This window comes from Falco cherrug, chromosome 10, assembly GCF_023634085.1.
Source record: "Falco cherrug isolate bFalChe1 chromosome 10, bFalChe1.pri, whole genome shotgun sequence".
Classification (NCBI taxonomy): domain Eukaryota; kingdom Metazoa; phylum Chordata; class Aves; order Falconiformes; family Falconidae; genus Falco; species Falco cherrug.
In genome coordinates, this window is record NC_073706.1 from 31,802,418 (window position 1) to 31,819,398 (window position 16,981).

General features: G+C 36.0%; 1 protein-coding gene across 13 annotated transcripts in view; it reads right to left on the minus strand.

Annotated features, from left to right (window-relative positions):
- SOX6 (SRY-box transcription factor 6) overlaps nucleotides 1-16,981 on the minus strand; it is a 375,823-nt gene that overhangs the window by 31,012 nt on the left and 327,830 nt on the right. For all 13 annotated transcript variants that reach the window (XM_055722486.1, XM_055722487.1, XM_055722488.1 and 10 more), the window contains one exon: nucleotides 4,003-4,111. In XM_055722486.1, coding sequence (XP_055578461.1) covers nucleotides 4,003-4,111 — 109 coding nt within the window. The remainder of the gene's footprint in view (nucleotides 1-4,002; nucleotides 4,112-16,981) is intronic.

The window sequence follows — 16,981 nt, forward strand, 5'->3', positions numbered from 1 at the left end:
GGGATGAGACAGACATGTCCAATGTCTCCGCACACTTTAGCTTCCTGTGCAAACACAGGTGGGCACTAGGCAGGGAGTGGAACTGCACTTCCATAGTCCCCTTGGTCTAGATCAGTTGGGGGATCAAGCCCGAACTGCACTTCCCCCATTTACGGCCAGTAGTGGGACTAAATTTGGAGTTCTTGGCTCAGGAATAAATGTGTTACACTACTCTCCCCCCTCCCCACCTAAAAGCCCGCTACAAATAGTCAATATACCTTTTGCAAATAACTCTGAAATTCTAAAATTCTGGTGATGGAAGTAAAACCATCTGACAGATCTAACAGCCACACACTCACTCTGTCACGACTGCACTTGGACCTCAGAGATATGGATGTATTTCTGATGAAAGATGAGGGTAAAAAGCTGACCACCATTACATTACTTCAGAAATCTTTATTTTCTATATGACTGCATTATTTGTGTAAAAGCACACAACAAAACACATAAATATTATCTAGAGATGTCTACAGCAACGTGCACTCAAATGGTATCTAAAAAAATATTCAAAGTAAGTAACAATGACAAAACAGAAAGGAAGGTGTGAAACACACTAAGTCTTTGAAGAAAATTGCTATGGCTATTAGGAACCTTTGACATTTGGTTATGATTGTGACCTTGGCAACACACTAAAATGCAACAAGACTCTCTTCTTAAGAGGAGGCCAAAGAGCAACAAAGCTGGTGAAGGGTCTAGAAAACAAGTCCTATGAGGAGCAGCTGAGGGAACTAGGGGTGTTTAGCCTGGAGAAAAGGAGGCTTGGGAAGACCTGATCACTCTCTACAGCTACCTGAAAGGAGATTGTAGCAAGGTGGATGTCAGCCTCCTCTAAACAAGCAGCAATCGATAGGACAAGAGGGAACGGCCTCAAGTTGTGTTGGGGGAAGTTTTGTTTGGATATTAGGATATCACCTAAAGCATCGGAATGTCAGGCATTGAAACAGGCTGACCAGGGAAGTTGTTGAGTCACCATCCCTAGAGGTATTTAAAAGACATGTAGACAAGGCGCTTAGGGACGTGGTTTAGTAGTGGACTTGGCAGTGTTAGGTTAATGGTTGACCTTGATGATCTTCAGGCTTTTTTCCAACCTAAACAATTCTATGATTCTAAAGAATAAGTCAACAAGTTTCTTAGTAACCCAGTCCTGAAAAAGACATGTACAGAAGCACAAAATAATAGCAACACATATAAAAACTTTGTGACATGGCAAACCTAGAAAGATCTGTAATAGTATGACAATTAGAAGCATTAATATCCCTGAAGAACAGTCTGTAGCATCGACATTACATCAGAGGCCACAGTTTAACTGCTATTTCAGAAGCACAGTTTTCAATGGACCTCCACTCAAAATGATGCCATGCTAGAAGTGTCATGTCTTAGCTAGCTTGCCAAAGACAAGGGGCAAAACTTGGGTGATATTTTGAATGTATTTTAATTTGTATCCAGCTAATATCTAAATTCACCTTGTCTACAACTCAAAGGACAAATAAGCAGCTCAGTTTTGAACTCCTGCCAACATTTTTTTTCAGATCAGCAGAGGTATTCATCCAGCACCTTTTTTCCAGAGACATCTCTTGGCTGCTAAGCAAAGTCTGGAAATCTGAATCCATTCATGAACTCAGATTTCTCATGTGGCAACACACTGTGCCTCAAACTGCTCCACTAGCTCTAGAAAGACATGTACACTGTCCTTAAACTGGCACACATCACTGAAGCTTGGGTTACACATTTCAAAGCTTCATTCTGTGCTATCCAGTAACAGGGGGGGCTGTCAGTACCACGAGGTGTATCAAGATACTAAATTAAGGACACTAGAAAGAGAAAGGATGAACAGAAAGAAATGAGCTAAACCAAGAAAGTCATCAGGGACTAGATGTCATATGAACCAGTAATTGTGTATCTGTAAGTATTCTGTTGCAACTTTTTATCCCAACTGAGGAAAAAAATACCCTTCAACATATGGAAATATGAGAAGTTGCTGTAGGTTGGAAATTCCTTTACAAAGCAGTTCATAAATAACTGATTAGTCAATAAGTACTCTTGAAAGTCCATGTATCTCCTAAGTCCTTTCATCTAGAAAAAAAATCATTGCAAAACACCTGTCTGAAAGTTATTTTTTACCTAACTTCTGTTCATTATTTTTCTGTCTAAAGACAATACAACAGCGGCTAATCATAGCCAATACACGATGAAGAAATTACACTCATAAATGATAGCTACCCAAAAAAGAAAATCTGGAAAATATTGGTTTTGTAAGGAACTATTAAAAAATGTGTATATATATATATGGAAAATCTGAAATGTCTCATTGAGGGCTAGTCTCCTTCTGAATATTATTTGTAGTAAATGGCTGATGAACTTCAGTCAACATTTTATCTTACTGTTATGGAGACCTGAAATCTTGACTATGTCAAAATACTTCAAAAAAAATAAATAAGCAAAAAATATATCAGCGTGCGCTCCTGCTACATGTGTCAGTTCCAAGTTATAAGCTAATCATGATATTAAGCCAATAAGTAGGAATATTTTGCTGAATTAAATTTGAGTTAACTATTCCTCTGTATGGATGAGTCAGTACAGGAATGTCTTGGAACTGAACTTGCAGCTTCTCCATTGCACACAAGTCCTTGCCCAAAATACTTTTAAATTCAGCTTTTTTCATTTGCCTAGAGACTGATTAAAGATAATGTATGTTGGTTGGCGAGCAAGGAGAATCAGGGCTCTAAGATGTTTTGTCACAGGCTTATCTTGTACTACCTATGCAGTAAATAAAAGATAAAATTTGCATGTGCTGTTGTCAGACTCAAAATGAAGGGACAATTTTTGAGACCTTACCTGGACCATTTATTTCTGGATCACAGAGAGACAGAACAGAAAATGTGTTTATAGGAATATTTCTCTGTACAGAAAATATCAATGCCTTTTTGTTAGAAAAATTCTGTCACAGTATTTCAAGAATCATTTGAAAATAACCCTATGTGTTAAACCAAGTTTATTGGTCCTGTCCTTTTTTTTTTTTTTTTTTAAAAAAAAAAAAAAAAAAAAAAGGAAGCAAGCGAATTTTTTGAACCTGTCAGATGTTTGGATATTAATGGGAAAATTAAGAGATATTTTAATCTTTTCTTAAGAACAGTGGCATAACTAGAACTTGTCAGGTTAAAAAAAAGCAAAATGGTTCTCAAATAGAAGTAAATTGAGGGGGCAAAACGTTGCATAATATTCTATCTGAATAGTACATTAATCTTACTACCATGACTGGTAGGGTTCTTATCTATCTACGTGTTCTCTTCTAATGTATCATAGGGTAGAGAGGATACTGGTGGCATCCGCTTCCAGAGCATACATGGTAACCCTGCTAGAGGCTAAACTCAATCTTGATGCACACTGATTTCAACCTATGGCTTGACACTGTATGCCTGATACAGAGAACTCTCACTGAAATGAGTACAAATGCACTGAAGGTTTATATCAGGCATTTTCATATAGAAAATGTGAAATATTTTCCCATTATCATTTGACAGCTGCCTGTCAATAAAATTGTGCTTGCTATATCTTGAATAGTTAGTGAGTGCACTGATGGGTAGACTCCTTACAGAGCTCTAACTTCAAAACTGCTAAATCCTTAAAAACTGGTGAAAAAAAATTATATATTGCCTTACAGAGATAGTTTTCTCAATGTTTCTTACACTTGTAATAATAGCATAAATGTAAACATTTAATTGAGAGCTTCTGGGGGGGGGGGGGGAAACCCAGTTGTGTTGCAGAAGGGCTTAGAGGGCTACAGTCCTTTTCGTATATCCACTCTTTTCTATGGACTTACTACAATCTCTCAAACCCACACAGAAATCATTCAGGCGTTACCCTGGGATGTAAGCTGGACAGTATTTATGACACTGGCAGCATTTCAGCCATACCATTCTGTGATGCGGTGGTCAATAACCCGTAGTCAAAATTGCAACTCACCTTCTGCATCTTCTGGCCTTGTAAGATCGATGACACCAGGGCCCAGTTTTCCATCTTCATTGGGTTTCCCTGTTAACTGTGGGCCTAAATTATCAAACCTTGTTCTTTCCTGGAAAAGAACAGAAGTAGTCTTAATGGTCCATAGGTTAGCTCTCGTTATATGCCTGTGCATATGTTTATGCACTGATACATGCATTATTTTCTCAATCAGAACAAATAATAAGTGCATTTAATTACAATTTTAACCCAGGGACATTTTTTTACAGATTTTGAATGTTTGCATTTATGAAAATCAGTTTAAAATGTGAAATATATACAGAAACTTTGAGATTATTTTGATCTGCACTGCCATAATGCATAAATGACTGTACATGCAAATACAAAACACTCTTGGCAGCAAACAGTGTTGATTGATGCTGCTCACTTTGCCTTTCCATTTATTTTCTAACTTAAACTGGAAAAGACAATCAACATTTGGGAGACATGAAAATTCAGAAGCTGAAAGAAGAGTTTGTAATAAAACATCCTCCTAATTTAGTGGAAAAAGCACTTTTTGCCCCACTATGGTATTCAAGTTTGCATTCATACCTCTGAGAAAACACAAGTCTGAATTTTATGCAAGCAGATTTCAAAGACAAGTATTTGAAAGAAGGAATAATAGATGACAGAACTGATATTATTATTTTGTCTAGGAATTTAAATTGTATCTCGGTGGAAAGGGAACCTAAGGAGATTAAAACAAAACAAAACAAAATAAATAAAAAAAAAAAAGGAGAAAAGCATGCACACTCCTAGAAAACCAGAAAGCAACCAAAAAGCGTTTGAGAGCTGAAGACCTCCGTAGGAAACCTGGAACTAGAAAGTGGAAACTGAAAGGTATTTTTTGTGTTAAGCCAGTTCCTCAATCAACTACTGGACAAGGCTACTATAAACGACAGTGTAATATTGTCTCACAATAGTAGTCTCTGTAGCACTGCATATCAGTAGCAAAGTGTTCAATGGTTATCATTAATTCAGCGTTCTCATTTGAAGGAACATAGCATGTTTTCCCTCTTGCCTTGTTGTTACCTCTTCAGACTAAACTTGGCATTATGTTGTACTTGTGAATGAATGAAACCTTGTTGTTCATTACTATGAAACAATATTAAATGTCATGTCAGCTTGAATTTAAAGACATGCAATACCAGCTTTCAGCCCTACGAACAGTTTCTCCATGTTATACTTAATGCATTATGCAGAAGTAGAGTGCTGATTGCTGTTCAGTCTATTGTTCAATGACCTAGTTCTGTGCTGTGCGTACTAGACGTAAGAAGAAAACTTTAGAAGTTTCTCTCCTGCAAGATGGTTAGAAACTTGGAAACGTTCTTAAGGACAAAACATATCTGATGGCCTTGACTCCTCATTTGCTCCACCTCCAAATACTTCTGCTTTGCAACGTGATTATTTTTCAGTTATCTTGTAATAAATAATAAATTCAATTATCTTGTAATAAATAAGTAATAAAACCCCACCAGGCCAACAATGGAGGAATTATTTTGATTCCTTCAGCCATGGATTTGTTTTTAATTATTTTCTGGTTAATTTGCAGAGGAAGACAAGAAAGCAGAATCTGACACTGGATTTGTCACAACATGCAGCTGAGGCATTCCAGGTACTAACTGCATTTCTGTAAGTTCCTCAGAATCTTCCAATTGTTCAACAAAAACTCCGCATTTTATATTTGGTTATCTTATTTTCTTCTGCAAAAACTGTGGTTGATTAAGGAGCTTACATATACAAAAGAACTCATGAGAAAAGAATTTCAAATGAAATGTGACTGCAGAAAGGCACTGCAATACTAGAGGCCCAATATTTTACTGAAAGATATTATGCAATGTAACAATTCACCTGAATCATCAGGATCGGATTTGTTTTACTGGTAGACAGAATAAAAAAAATGTTTGTCAAGGATTCTGCGTTCCACTGCAAAGGGCTGATTTGCAATTGAAATAAAAACAAAGAGCAGTACTAAGAAAACAGCTTTTGGCACACATATTGTCTCTTCCAAAATATTTGCGCTAAAAGCTTTTTCTTAAGGATGTTAATACAGCACCTGCAGTATTCTTGGAAGAACAGCCTGGAAGTGTGTTTCGGAAGAAAGAGAAATACCTTTCTGCTATAAAAATCAACAGACTCTGCTACATATCAATATGCACATTTAGAATATATTTCTAGTCATTCATTCTCTTTGATTTTACCAGAAAATATTCTGTTGAAAAAAAAAAAAAAAGGAGAAAAAAAAAAAGAGAAAGTTTCTGAAAGAATATCAATATTTTGACATGGAAGGAGAGAAGGGAAAATTACATGATAAGGTTCATGAACAGTAAAATGAAAGCACTTATACCATAAGAATACCTGCTCTTGTCAAACAAAGGAGATGTATTTATAGTTATTTCTTAACCCCCTCCTTCTAATTCATAAAAAGCTGTAACTAGGCTAGCAATATTTAAGTCTTTGAAATGCCTTTTAAAGTAATTCCTTTACTTGCTTTTTTACTGAAAATGATGTTCATAGTGATTGTAATTTTTTTTTTCAATATTTGCATTGGGTTTAGACAAATTCAGAGAACCGTAACAAATAGAAAAATGTTCCTCAATACTAATAATTATTTTATCCAGTAGATGCCTTTTCAGTTCCATGGAATACAATAAATTCATATAAAATCTATTAGTGGAGAGAAAACTTGTTCCATTAGGGTCCAATCCTTTTTTATGGGATTTGTCTTTGCTCCCATCTTGAATTCATCCTAAAGAGAATAGTTACTTGTGCTAAAAATCCTTTAAAAGTATACCTTTTTCCTAGTATGAGCAAAGACTGAGAGGAAGATTGATTTTGTACATAATATTCCTATATGAACAAAAAAAGACATACCTTCATTAAAAGTAAATGGTTATACATAGCTGCACTAACAAACGTGTTACCTACACATGGATTGTGTTTGCTCACATGTACATTGACTACTGGAAATATTGCTACTTCCCTAACCTACATTAATAGAAAAATTTGGTTATTTTACAATAGAGCGCACTGCTGTGGACAGTGGAGGTGTTTTGTTACCTGTGAAAAAGCACTTTGGGCCTCTAATTTCAACTGATTTTTTGTACTGGCTATGGACCTTATACTGTACAGTCACATAAAGTTTTCCAAATTATATTTCAGAAAAAAGGTTTAGGACACAACACTGACAACCCTTTCTCATTACTAGATCAACACAGAAAATTGGAGATTGCACTAGAAAACTGAAAGAGCTTCCCAGCACAATTCAGATCCTTTGTGCTTCTTTATATGTTGAACATGCAGTAAAAATAATTACTTCTTTAAACTGAGAAAAAGAAGAGAAAAAAGATTCTTCTTAGCAGCCAAATCTTAATTTTCCATTCTATGACATGATTAGGCACTTATTTATGTGTTGTCAGTCACAAACATGGAGAAAACGTAAAAGTTATTGAAAAAATTAAACTCTGCTCAACTGTCTTGCAGGACTGTTGGTTCTCTAAGTGCTTTGAAATTATGATGTATGAAGTAGATGTTGCATATTAAATAAAGATATTTAAATTATAAAGCCCCCGTTAGTGAGAGCTGATGAATGTTAAATGTTATGAGCCACAAGGCTGTGGCATCCATCATATTCACATATTATCACAGTCAGTGATGGAGCAGCCCCAGTGATGACAGATCGACTGTTAGATAGCTATCCCTTTTTTCCAGAGTCGCCAAGCAAGCCTTTCAACCCCTTTGGCATTATTTTTAGTTTTGAATTAAATTAGCAACTTTTCTGTCACGTTCTGGCAGAAAGTATTAATTCTTTCTTCACGTGTGGAAGGTAAAAGAGTGATTTAGTGAAGCGAGGAGTAAAGGAAAAGGAAGCAGTAGCCCTTACCTCTGAAAAGGCTGCAAACTTCAAATGACTAGAAACAAATATAAAATTGTGATCTTGTGAAAGAACAGCAATGAAACAGTAAGCACACAATAATGGCTTTTCTCTGCACTTAGATAAAAGCTGAATTTTTGATGTGCACAGTATATTTTCATAAAATTTTATATACTATGTTTTATACACTTATTGGCTATTCCATAATAATGTGTGTGCTAACAGTAAAATTGCTCTTAAATTTATGTGTGTTATTTATATGTTCCCACGTAACAATGCTTTTTGTTGTAAAAAATATTCTGTTTATTAATGTAACTTTACAACCACTGCATCCAAGATCCGTGGTAAATTAATGACATTTTTATTATTTTATAGTGTCATTAAATTTTTACTGATCACTCCATCAAACAGAAGCAATAAAGGCCATAATGCAAACTGGGACACTTAGATCAGGGGAGCAGGAAGGCATTCCATATAGTCTGAAGTAAACGGCTTGCTATAAATGATATTTATACCATCTTTAAGGATGTGAGAATACTTGGACAAGTTTGGCAAAACTGTTTCTGTAGTACCGTGGATTGTGTACTTAAATAACAGTTTACTTGCCAGCAAGACAATTTTTTTTTCAAACCATATGCGAGAAGATGACTGATTGCATCCATCTCTTGAAAAATAATATACGAAATGTAATAATACACTGGGCACCCCTCCCTTCTGGATTACCAAGACTGATCCGACTATACCCATGCCTCAAATTATTTCAACATGTTTGCTTTTTCCACATCTGAAATGTATGCTTAGTCTGAAATGGAAAATGGCATGCATGCTGATCATTGTGTAAAAGATTTAAAATATATATATTTTTTGCAAACAAATACTTTTTATTTAAGTAGACATGTTTGGACAATGATGTAATACCCTTTATTTCAATAGTCTAGCATGGAAGCAGTTACCAACACTAATTTAAAGAGCCAGTCTCTAGAAACTGAATTAATACAGGTCATTCACAGAAGCCCCAGAGCGTGTGACTGAAGGGGTATTATTTCTTCTGAGGACGATATTTTAGTTAGGATGACTACAAATAATCATCACATGTTGTCTTTACGTATAAAAAGTATGTCAATTGAATTATTCCATACTAAATGTTCTAGTAGCTTGTTTGTTAACTGTGATCTATTCCCTTCATGTACTATGGACAGTAAACAACAGGCAGACAACTTATTATATTCGAAACGTAAGAAGGACATTTTCAGCAGAACAAAGAGAAAATGGTTCCCAGTTTGAATAAAAAGGAATCACAAAACCTCCCCCTGACCCCCGCAAAGCTGAGATACAAATGCCCCATGTTTTTCACCTTCTTCCTACTTTGTTAAGGGCTAGGTCTGAAAAGTTAAATTACCTTCCACTTAGAATCTTTTGCAACATCTTGGCACAGCAGGGATAATTACAAATTGACTTTCAGCCTTATCTATGGATATTTTAGTTATTATGGGTGGGAAGTTTAAACATTAACTTTATTACAACAGTGTCAATCATCCTACTGGTGTGCAGGCATGCAACTGCTGGAATTCTTTGGATGGCAAAGTAGATAAACACAATAGTTGAATTATTGTTACAATTAGAAGCAAAGCCTTTGGTTCTGCAAACCTGTGGTGAATATCTAGAACTTGTTTTCAACGTCATAGCAGCAGGAGTTGCTCTAAGAAACCAGAGAAATTACCAAAGCAGGCAAACTTGTAGTAGGAGTGCTGATATTTTAAGATACTACAAGATACACAATACATCTTTCCGAACCACTGCTTTACAGGTTGCATGAATGAAGGATATTCTGAGTTCTATGATGTTGATACAACCTGACCTTACTTTATTTTTCATGTAAAGTGAAATACCTGAATTCAAAGATCTCAGGAACCAAGAGGGACAGTTAGCGAATTTTCATCCTGACATACGGCTGTTTTCAGTTTTTGAAGGCCCCTGTGTTCTTCAGAAACTGTTCCAGTACTATCTTTGTGTGCTGAACATACAGCGTGGACTAGCATCCCTGCCACAGACTCCAGACTTGTGTTGCATGGCAGTGCCTCAAAGCAAATAGCTTGCTTGAAAAGATGCGGGGAGAGAGAAACCACTAGGTCCCCTTTTATATGTATTCTTCCATCTTAAAGCATAACTGAAAAGTAAGAGGTTAAAAGCAGATAACGGAATTTAGACTAAAATTTCTTTGCCTGACTGGCAAGCCTCAGCTGGCTGCCACGTGACAATGTGACATATGCAAGACCATCACAAACGGAAAATACTCCGGAGCTGTTCAGTAACAGAATTTCATAGTGATTGTCTGTCTTCTTTTAAGACCCAGGTTCTGGTGTCAAAATAGAGAATTGCAATTTCACCAAAATTTAAAGTGTCTAGAATACAGTTTGAAACTGGAGTGCTGAAGTCAAGAAATTTCAGCAGATAAGTAAATGCAAACCCAAACAGCCTACATGTAAACACTCTCTTTAGCTAATTATTTTGGAAGCCTCATTTTAAGGATCAGAATTCCTAGAGCCTCTGGTTAGCGTGAACCTTAGCCATCCTGAAGCTCTGAACACAAATGAGAAGGATTTAGATGAATTCCCTGATTATTGGGAGCATTCAGCACATACTAAGAAGTTAATAGACCTCAGTGCATTGAAGCATGCCTTTAAAAATAAGTGCATGAATTTAAAAATATTTTTAAAAGCAAAAAAAAAAAGGTAGAAAATGTTTCCACCTAAGTAGGATATTATCCTCTCCTGCACATGAAGTATTGACATACCTGGCATACCCATAACTATTGCCACACTTGCAGGCACTCCTAAGCTATGGATCTGTCCTGGTTAGATTACTTTCAACAGGATTACTGCACTTACTGAGCCCCTTTAACCAAATGCTTTATGTCTTTGTTCATATGGTTTTAATATGGTTTTAACCAATTGCAAGGTTATTTATAAGTTTGCAACTCCCCAGTAGTTAGAGTTATGAAGCGTTCAGACTTAAGCATATCCAGTTGTGTGGTAACCCAACTACTGCTTTCATGCGGTTTCCAACTTTTTATTCATGCACAAAGGCATGATGCATGGCAGTATCTGAGAATTTTCTGATTAACTCTTTGTTTCAGCAGCAAAATCATACAGCAGCCTACAGTAAAATTACACATCAACTGAAAGGTAAAGATTAAAAAAAAAATGTTAAAAAAATCCCACCAATTGTGAGATTCTACCTTAGACTGATGAGAAGTCATGAGTCCTTGAAAACAAAGGGACAATCAATTAAATTAACAGCTGGTAAATTTAAAGCAAACAAAAGTACTTACTACTTCACACTCTGCGTAATATGGCTGCAGAATTCACTAGAGGTCAGAAAGAGTCTAAAGCTTGGGCTGCCACTTGTTTTTAAATGAGCTGGATAATTTTATGACTGTTAATAACATTTGTAGTAACACATGCTAAGATAATCAAATCTCATGTTCCAGAGTGTAAGCTGTTCAACTGCTGGGGTCAAAGAGAAATTCCCTCGTTCTTTCTGCTGCTCCCTTCCCTCCTGACCAACATCCACAGATGATTAACTGGGAGCCTTCTAGGGAGAGAAGTTAATTTTCTTTTATAACATCAGGTATCACTCACTGGATTTAAGGGAGACTGGTAAATGGTATAGACCAAATCTATTTATCTTGTAATTAGAAACAATCTGAATGCAACCATTGATTTTTTTTTTCTTTTAACTAAACACATACATGTGTGTTTTTCAGAGATAGAAAAAAATAAACACAATTTACAATTGACATACACTTCTAGGAAATAGAAGAACCGTTTTTTGGGGTTTTTCTCTGTGCTGTAAAGTGAGTAACAGAAGCAATTCGATAGCTACATTTGGACCTTAAGAACAGCATGCAAATTTTTAGCATTAGAGTTTTGAGAATACTAAATATTATAGAGGAATAATAATATATATTTTGCTGTATTTCAGTTTAATGTTGCAAATGGTTGGACCTTGTCAGTTATGGCCTATTTTCACCAAGTATTTAAAAATGGAGACATTGAAATGCCATAAAAGTGTACAGAAATACTTTTACCAAATTTAGACAATGCCATGATTCTGTACGTATATCTTCATGCTTCTCCAAACTTTTCTGTTTGTTACTGAATTTTATTAAAAGTATTTTCATGCATTAGAATCAGAACAGAATTTTGAAGATCAGAGATCCGGTTACTAGCCTCAAAACTGTGAATCTCCTTTTGTCTCAGTCATCTAGTAATATATTCCAGGCTGAAAACACAGCTTTAGCAAGAAGCCACAGCAGTATAACAACCAGAAAAACTATTCTAGGTTCAGCACAACAATTTTTTTGGAATGGAAAAAAAACAGGCAGAAAAGAAGTCACCAATTTCAATTTCATTGTGGTGTTCTGCTAACCTCAACAGCACAAAGCAAATTCAGCTGCCCTCCACACAAAGTTGGGAAAAGAGAGGTCTTTAAAAAATCCAGAACACACACACACACAGAGACATACACACACAGCACTGGTCAAACATCTTGAGAAGCAATATGATGTTCTTTTATGAACGATATGGAAATGTAAGTGCATGCAGACAGACACATATATATGTTTGATTTTAAACCTATGAATGTGAAGAGAAAGATAGATGTTGTTCTCATAGATACTTTCATTCCATCATTTTACAGCTGTGCCTTCTGATAGGGACATGTCAGATATTGTGACATGATCAAACAATACTGGAAGAGCTGTAATAAAAATGGACCACATGATGCAATAATCATTTATCAAATAGCAATAAATGTACTTTTTCTACTCTATATGTGGGTGATACTTATAAAGATTTAAAAGCAAGTATTTCAAATATTCTATTTGCAAGTACTTTTACAATTAAAGAACTAAACTTCAGGGAAAATCTGAATCAGAGTTTTGTGCATTCTATTACGGCAATCTTTAAACATGTATAGTGTTGTATATTATAAGTGTAGATTCCAGTAGCTCCATTAGGATAAATTCTCCAGGGCTTTGGAAGTACAAATATCTAACCCAGATACTCTGAAGGAGTCACTGGGGGTACCTACCCCTTTTGTTTATCTCTATAAGCAATGCAGGCCTCTAGACATGGCTGTTCCATCCCATTTTCAGGAAGACACCTGAAGTAGTTTAAATTGGTGATGCAAAAGGCACTTGGGCTTAAATGTTCATATTCATATTTAGAATTAGAAATGCAATCAAGGCAGTTAACAAAATCCCACCAAATGCTACTGTTTTCAAGTCTATGCCTTGCCTTGTGCTGGATGTAATATATAATTGCATAACATGCATATATAAAGTAGGATTTTTCTGGATTTATCAAGATGATATATTTTTTTTTATTTTGTAGCATTTTAAGTATACTTTTTCAAGGCTGCATTTTGTGATAGTTGCTTATATATTACTCTGTTTATACTCGGGCTTTTTTTGTTATATTCAGAGAGAAAAGAAACATATCACTATGGAATAAGGATGGGTGACAATGGAACAATGATAACAACATCATTATGCAGTGTTTTGCCACTTGTACCCCCATCACTGCCATGTTTTTCTCTGATTATTTCAGCCTCAGGAAAATGCACTGCTTACTGTTTATGTCAGGAAGGCAAGATTACTGTTTGCATGATTACAATATCAAGTGTGATGTACATAATGCCTGTGATAATATAGATGTACCCCACAACTAGCTTCTGTATTTAATCTTCATTCAACAGGAAAAAAAACAAACCAAAGCAAAGCAAACCAGTGAGCTGCAAATTCTTGCAGCCTCTTACAGGCCTTCATCTTGTAAGGTGCTGAGTACTTTCACTCCAGTCCAACAGAGACCTCAAGGACAAGGACACTACTTAACTCCAGGGGAATACTTGTGTGCTTACATTAAGAATGGATTAATATACTTCACTGAATCAGGGCCAAAGCATGTAGTTATCATATGTTTACACTGAATCTGAGAATAAAAATCAGACAACTACTTTTCAGGCTGAAAAATATGCTTTCTCCTTATTGATTGCTCCTTTTTCTTTTTGAGACAGGTAGGTTGAAGGTACGAAAAAGAATTATTCTTGTTTAGGAATAAAACAATAGAAAGTCAAGTACATAGTCCTGTAATGATTTATGCAAGTGGACAAGACCTTGCATTAACCATGTCCTAGCTGAAGGCAAAAGAACAAATGCCTAACAGTAAAACTGCTATATTTACTTCCTTATCTTTCCAATACAATCAGAACTAAGTTGCTCATAATTTATGTTTTTAAAATCTGTACTCAAGGAAAAAGCAGCCCAAACTGGATTTATGAACACTATAAATTCATCAAAACAAACAAACAAAAGCAACTGATGAAGTAGGATAAAGGTTCTATGTGCTACATCCAACATGCAAATGCAGGCACATATGTATTTCCTGGAAACTGGAGAGATTTACATCTCTCAGAAGGAGTAACTCTTCCATGCAGGAAGTATGAATCAAAATAATGCAAGAGAGAAAGCGTACCTTAAAAGAGTAACTGAAGGCTATGCATTTTTTTTCATGCAGAATCCAAGAACCCTTACACCTGAAACCATCTTAAATGCAAAATGAATACCTACAGGCTGAAGAAATTATGTGGGTTTACTGCTGCAATATACAAAGACAAAACTACTAGTCATCTATAGCTAATGCTACTGGCAAAAAATCCACTCTCTAGCTTTTCATTTAAAGTAGAATGACTTTATAAACATTGTTTTTATCATGAAAAGCTTGTTTCAAATTTCCCACATAGGATATCCATTAAAGTACTCTTCAGCTCAATGCAACAATGACAGTTTAGAAAATGCTTTTATACCTTAACAACCAATCTTGAATGGGAGTTTCAGAAGTAGTGTTTTCACCCACAGAGCATATTAGCCACTTATGTCCCACTTAAGACCTATTTTTGACCTCATTTTCAGCAGTAGCATAGACTGGGTCCTAATACATCTCTCTGCATTTAAAATTAACTTTTTCTGTCCTTTCCGCTATCCTTATCCATCCACCCCAGATGACATATACGGAAAAGTTCATGCAATTCATTGAAGGAACATTCCAGCTCCTGATTCCAGTGGAAGATTTTTGCTGCTCTGTGGACAAATAAAATCTGTGAGTAAGAGGGAATTTCCTGTCTCATACCTTCCTTGCTCCTTTGTATCCCTGTACACTTTATAACTGTGGCTGTATTTTCTAGCTGTATCTTACAGGAAACGGAATAATAATGTCCTGGGGAAGCAATCAGTATTTTGGAGCTTTTTACTACTATATATGTAGACAATCATAATACCTACCACTGCGCATTAGCAGTGCCCAAACCATTTTGAGAAGGAGGTTGGTAACAGTATCTTCAGGCACAGAGAAGGGAAATTATTATCTTACGGTTACCCAGAAAGTCAATGATTAAGCTGAGAACTGAACCCAGGACTCCTGAACATTAGGCCAGTCCACTGGCTGTTATGCCACACTGCCTCTGCCGTAAATCTGTTTGATGGATTTTTCAGTCATGGAACATTAAAGGCTCTGCTCTTTTCTAATGAATATGTTTAAAGAAAACAGTACAAACAAAAGCAAATGTAACACTTAAATTATCTGAGACCTACTGCTTTGATGTTAGACTTGGATAAAGGATATCCTACTGGAGACCTATGTACACTTATACAGACTGAAAAATATTTTAGCCAGTACCACTAGCTGGCATACTGGTATCTATTTATGTCTGAAAAGGGAACATAATCAGTTTTAGTTGGTTAAGTACAATCTGAGCCAACTTTTATATTATGACCAAAAGCTTGGCAGTGCAGTAGCAGTGGCAAGTAGCAGAAAATTGCTTACAGTGTTATTTGCCAGATTACTTCAACAATTTACATTGGGTTTTCAAGAGAGTTTGAAGTATTAAAAACTTAAGACTTGGAAAAGCCTTGGACTGTGGATTTTTTTTTCTAGTTGCAACAAGATGCACGGGAAAGGGTTATGATACAGTATGACTGACTAAATAAAGCACTTTTTAATATAAACCACCTGGAACATTTAGGAGCAGTTCAGTTTGAACTGTTAAGATTTTTTTTTTTAATTGAAGATCGGGAGAACCAGTAGATTTAGATTAAATGCTCAACCTTTCACATCTACTTGTTTAAGATTCATGTTGACATTGTACTAAATATGGCCATACAGTTTGTATTCCAGATAAATTGATCTGACTACAAGCCTCACTCTTTAGTATGATTCTTACTCCAAGATAAATCAATATTTAATATCTCCTGCAACAGCCTCAGTAGATAATTTTAAACCTTTTCTCCATCCCATTAAGTTACCTTTGAAAATTCTTTATATAAGGCTTCACAGATGACTTCTAAAAAACTAGTTTATGAAAAGCAGTCTGAAATTCATTAATTCAGATGGAAAGGGTTTTTTAATCTTGCTGCATTGTGCTGATCTCTAAATCCATCTCTGTTTAGCTAATTCTCCTGCTCAGCTAATTTGAAGAATAAATAAATACTTCCTGTAAATCTGTAACACAGATTTTATCCATGAAGAAATATATCCTTCTACTGCTTTCTATATGGGACAAGATATCTCTAGGGTGTGGACTTCTGCAGAAACAGGCTGACCTTGGGAGGATAGGTACTCTGCATCATCAGGTACCAACCTCCACCCAGCTCCAACCCCACTGCCACATCGGCTAAGAAAAGCAGTGATAAGCAGCAGTATGTTGGGCTCAGGCATCAGTCACATCCCAGCCTCCATTCTGAACATTAAAATCTACTATCTGATCCCTCTCCCCTCCCCATCCTCCAAGCTGGTGGAGCAGTTAAGAAGAAGGAAAAACATCTCTTCTCCCTCCCTCAAACCTCTCCTATGGCTAAGGGCCCCAGTGGGATAGGAGTCTTTGATATCAGAAGAATGCAAACAGCAAGGCTCAGGTTTGCTGCTTCTTAGGGTTTAGAAACAGAGACATAAGAGGAATTTCAAATTATTATATATTGGGAGAACTGAAAGGGATGATGCCAAAAGGAAGGAA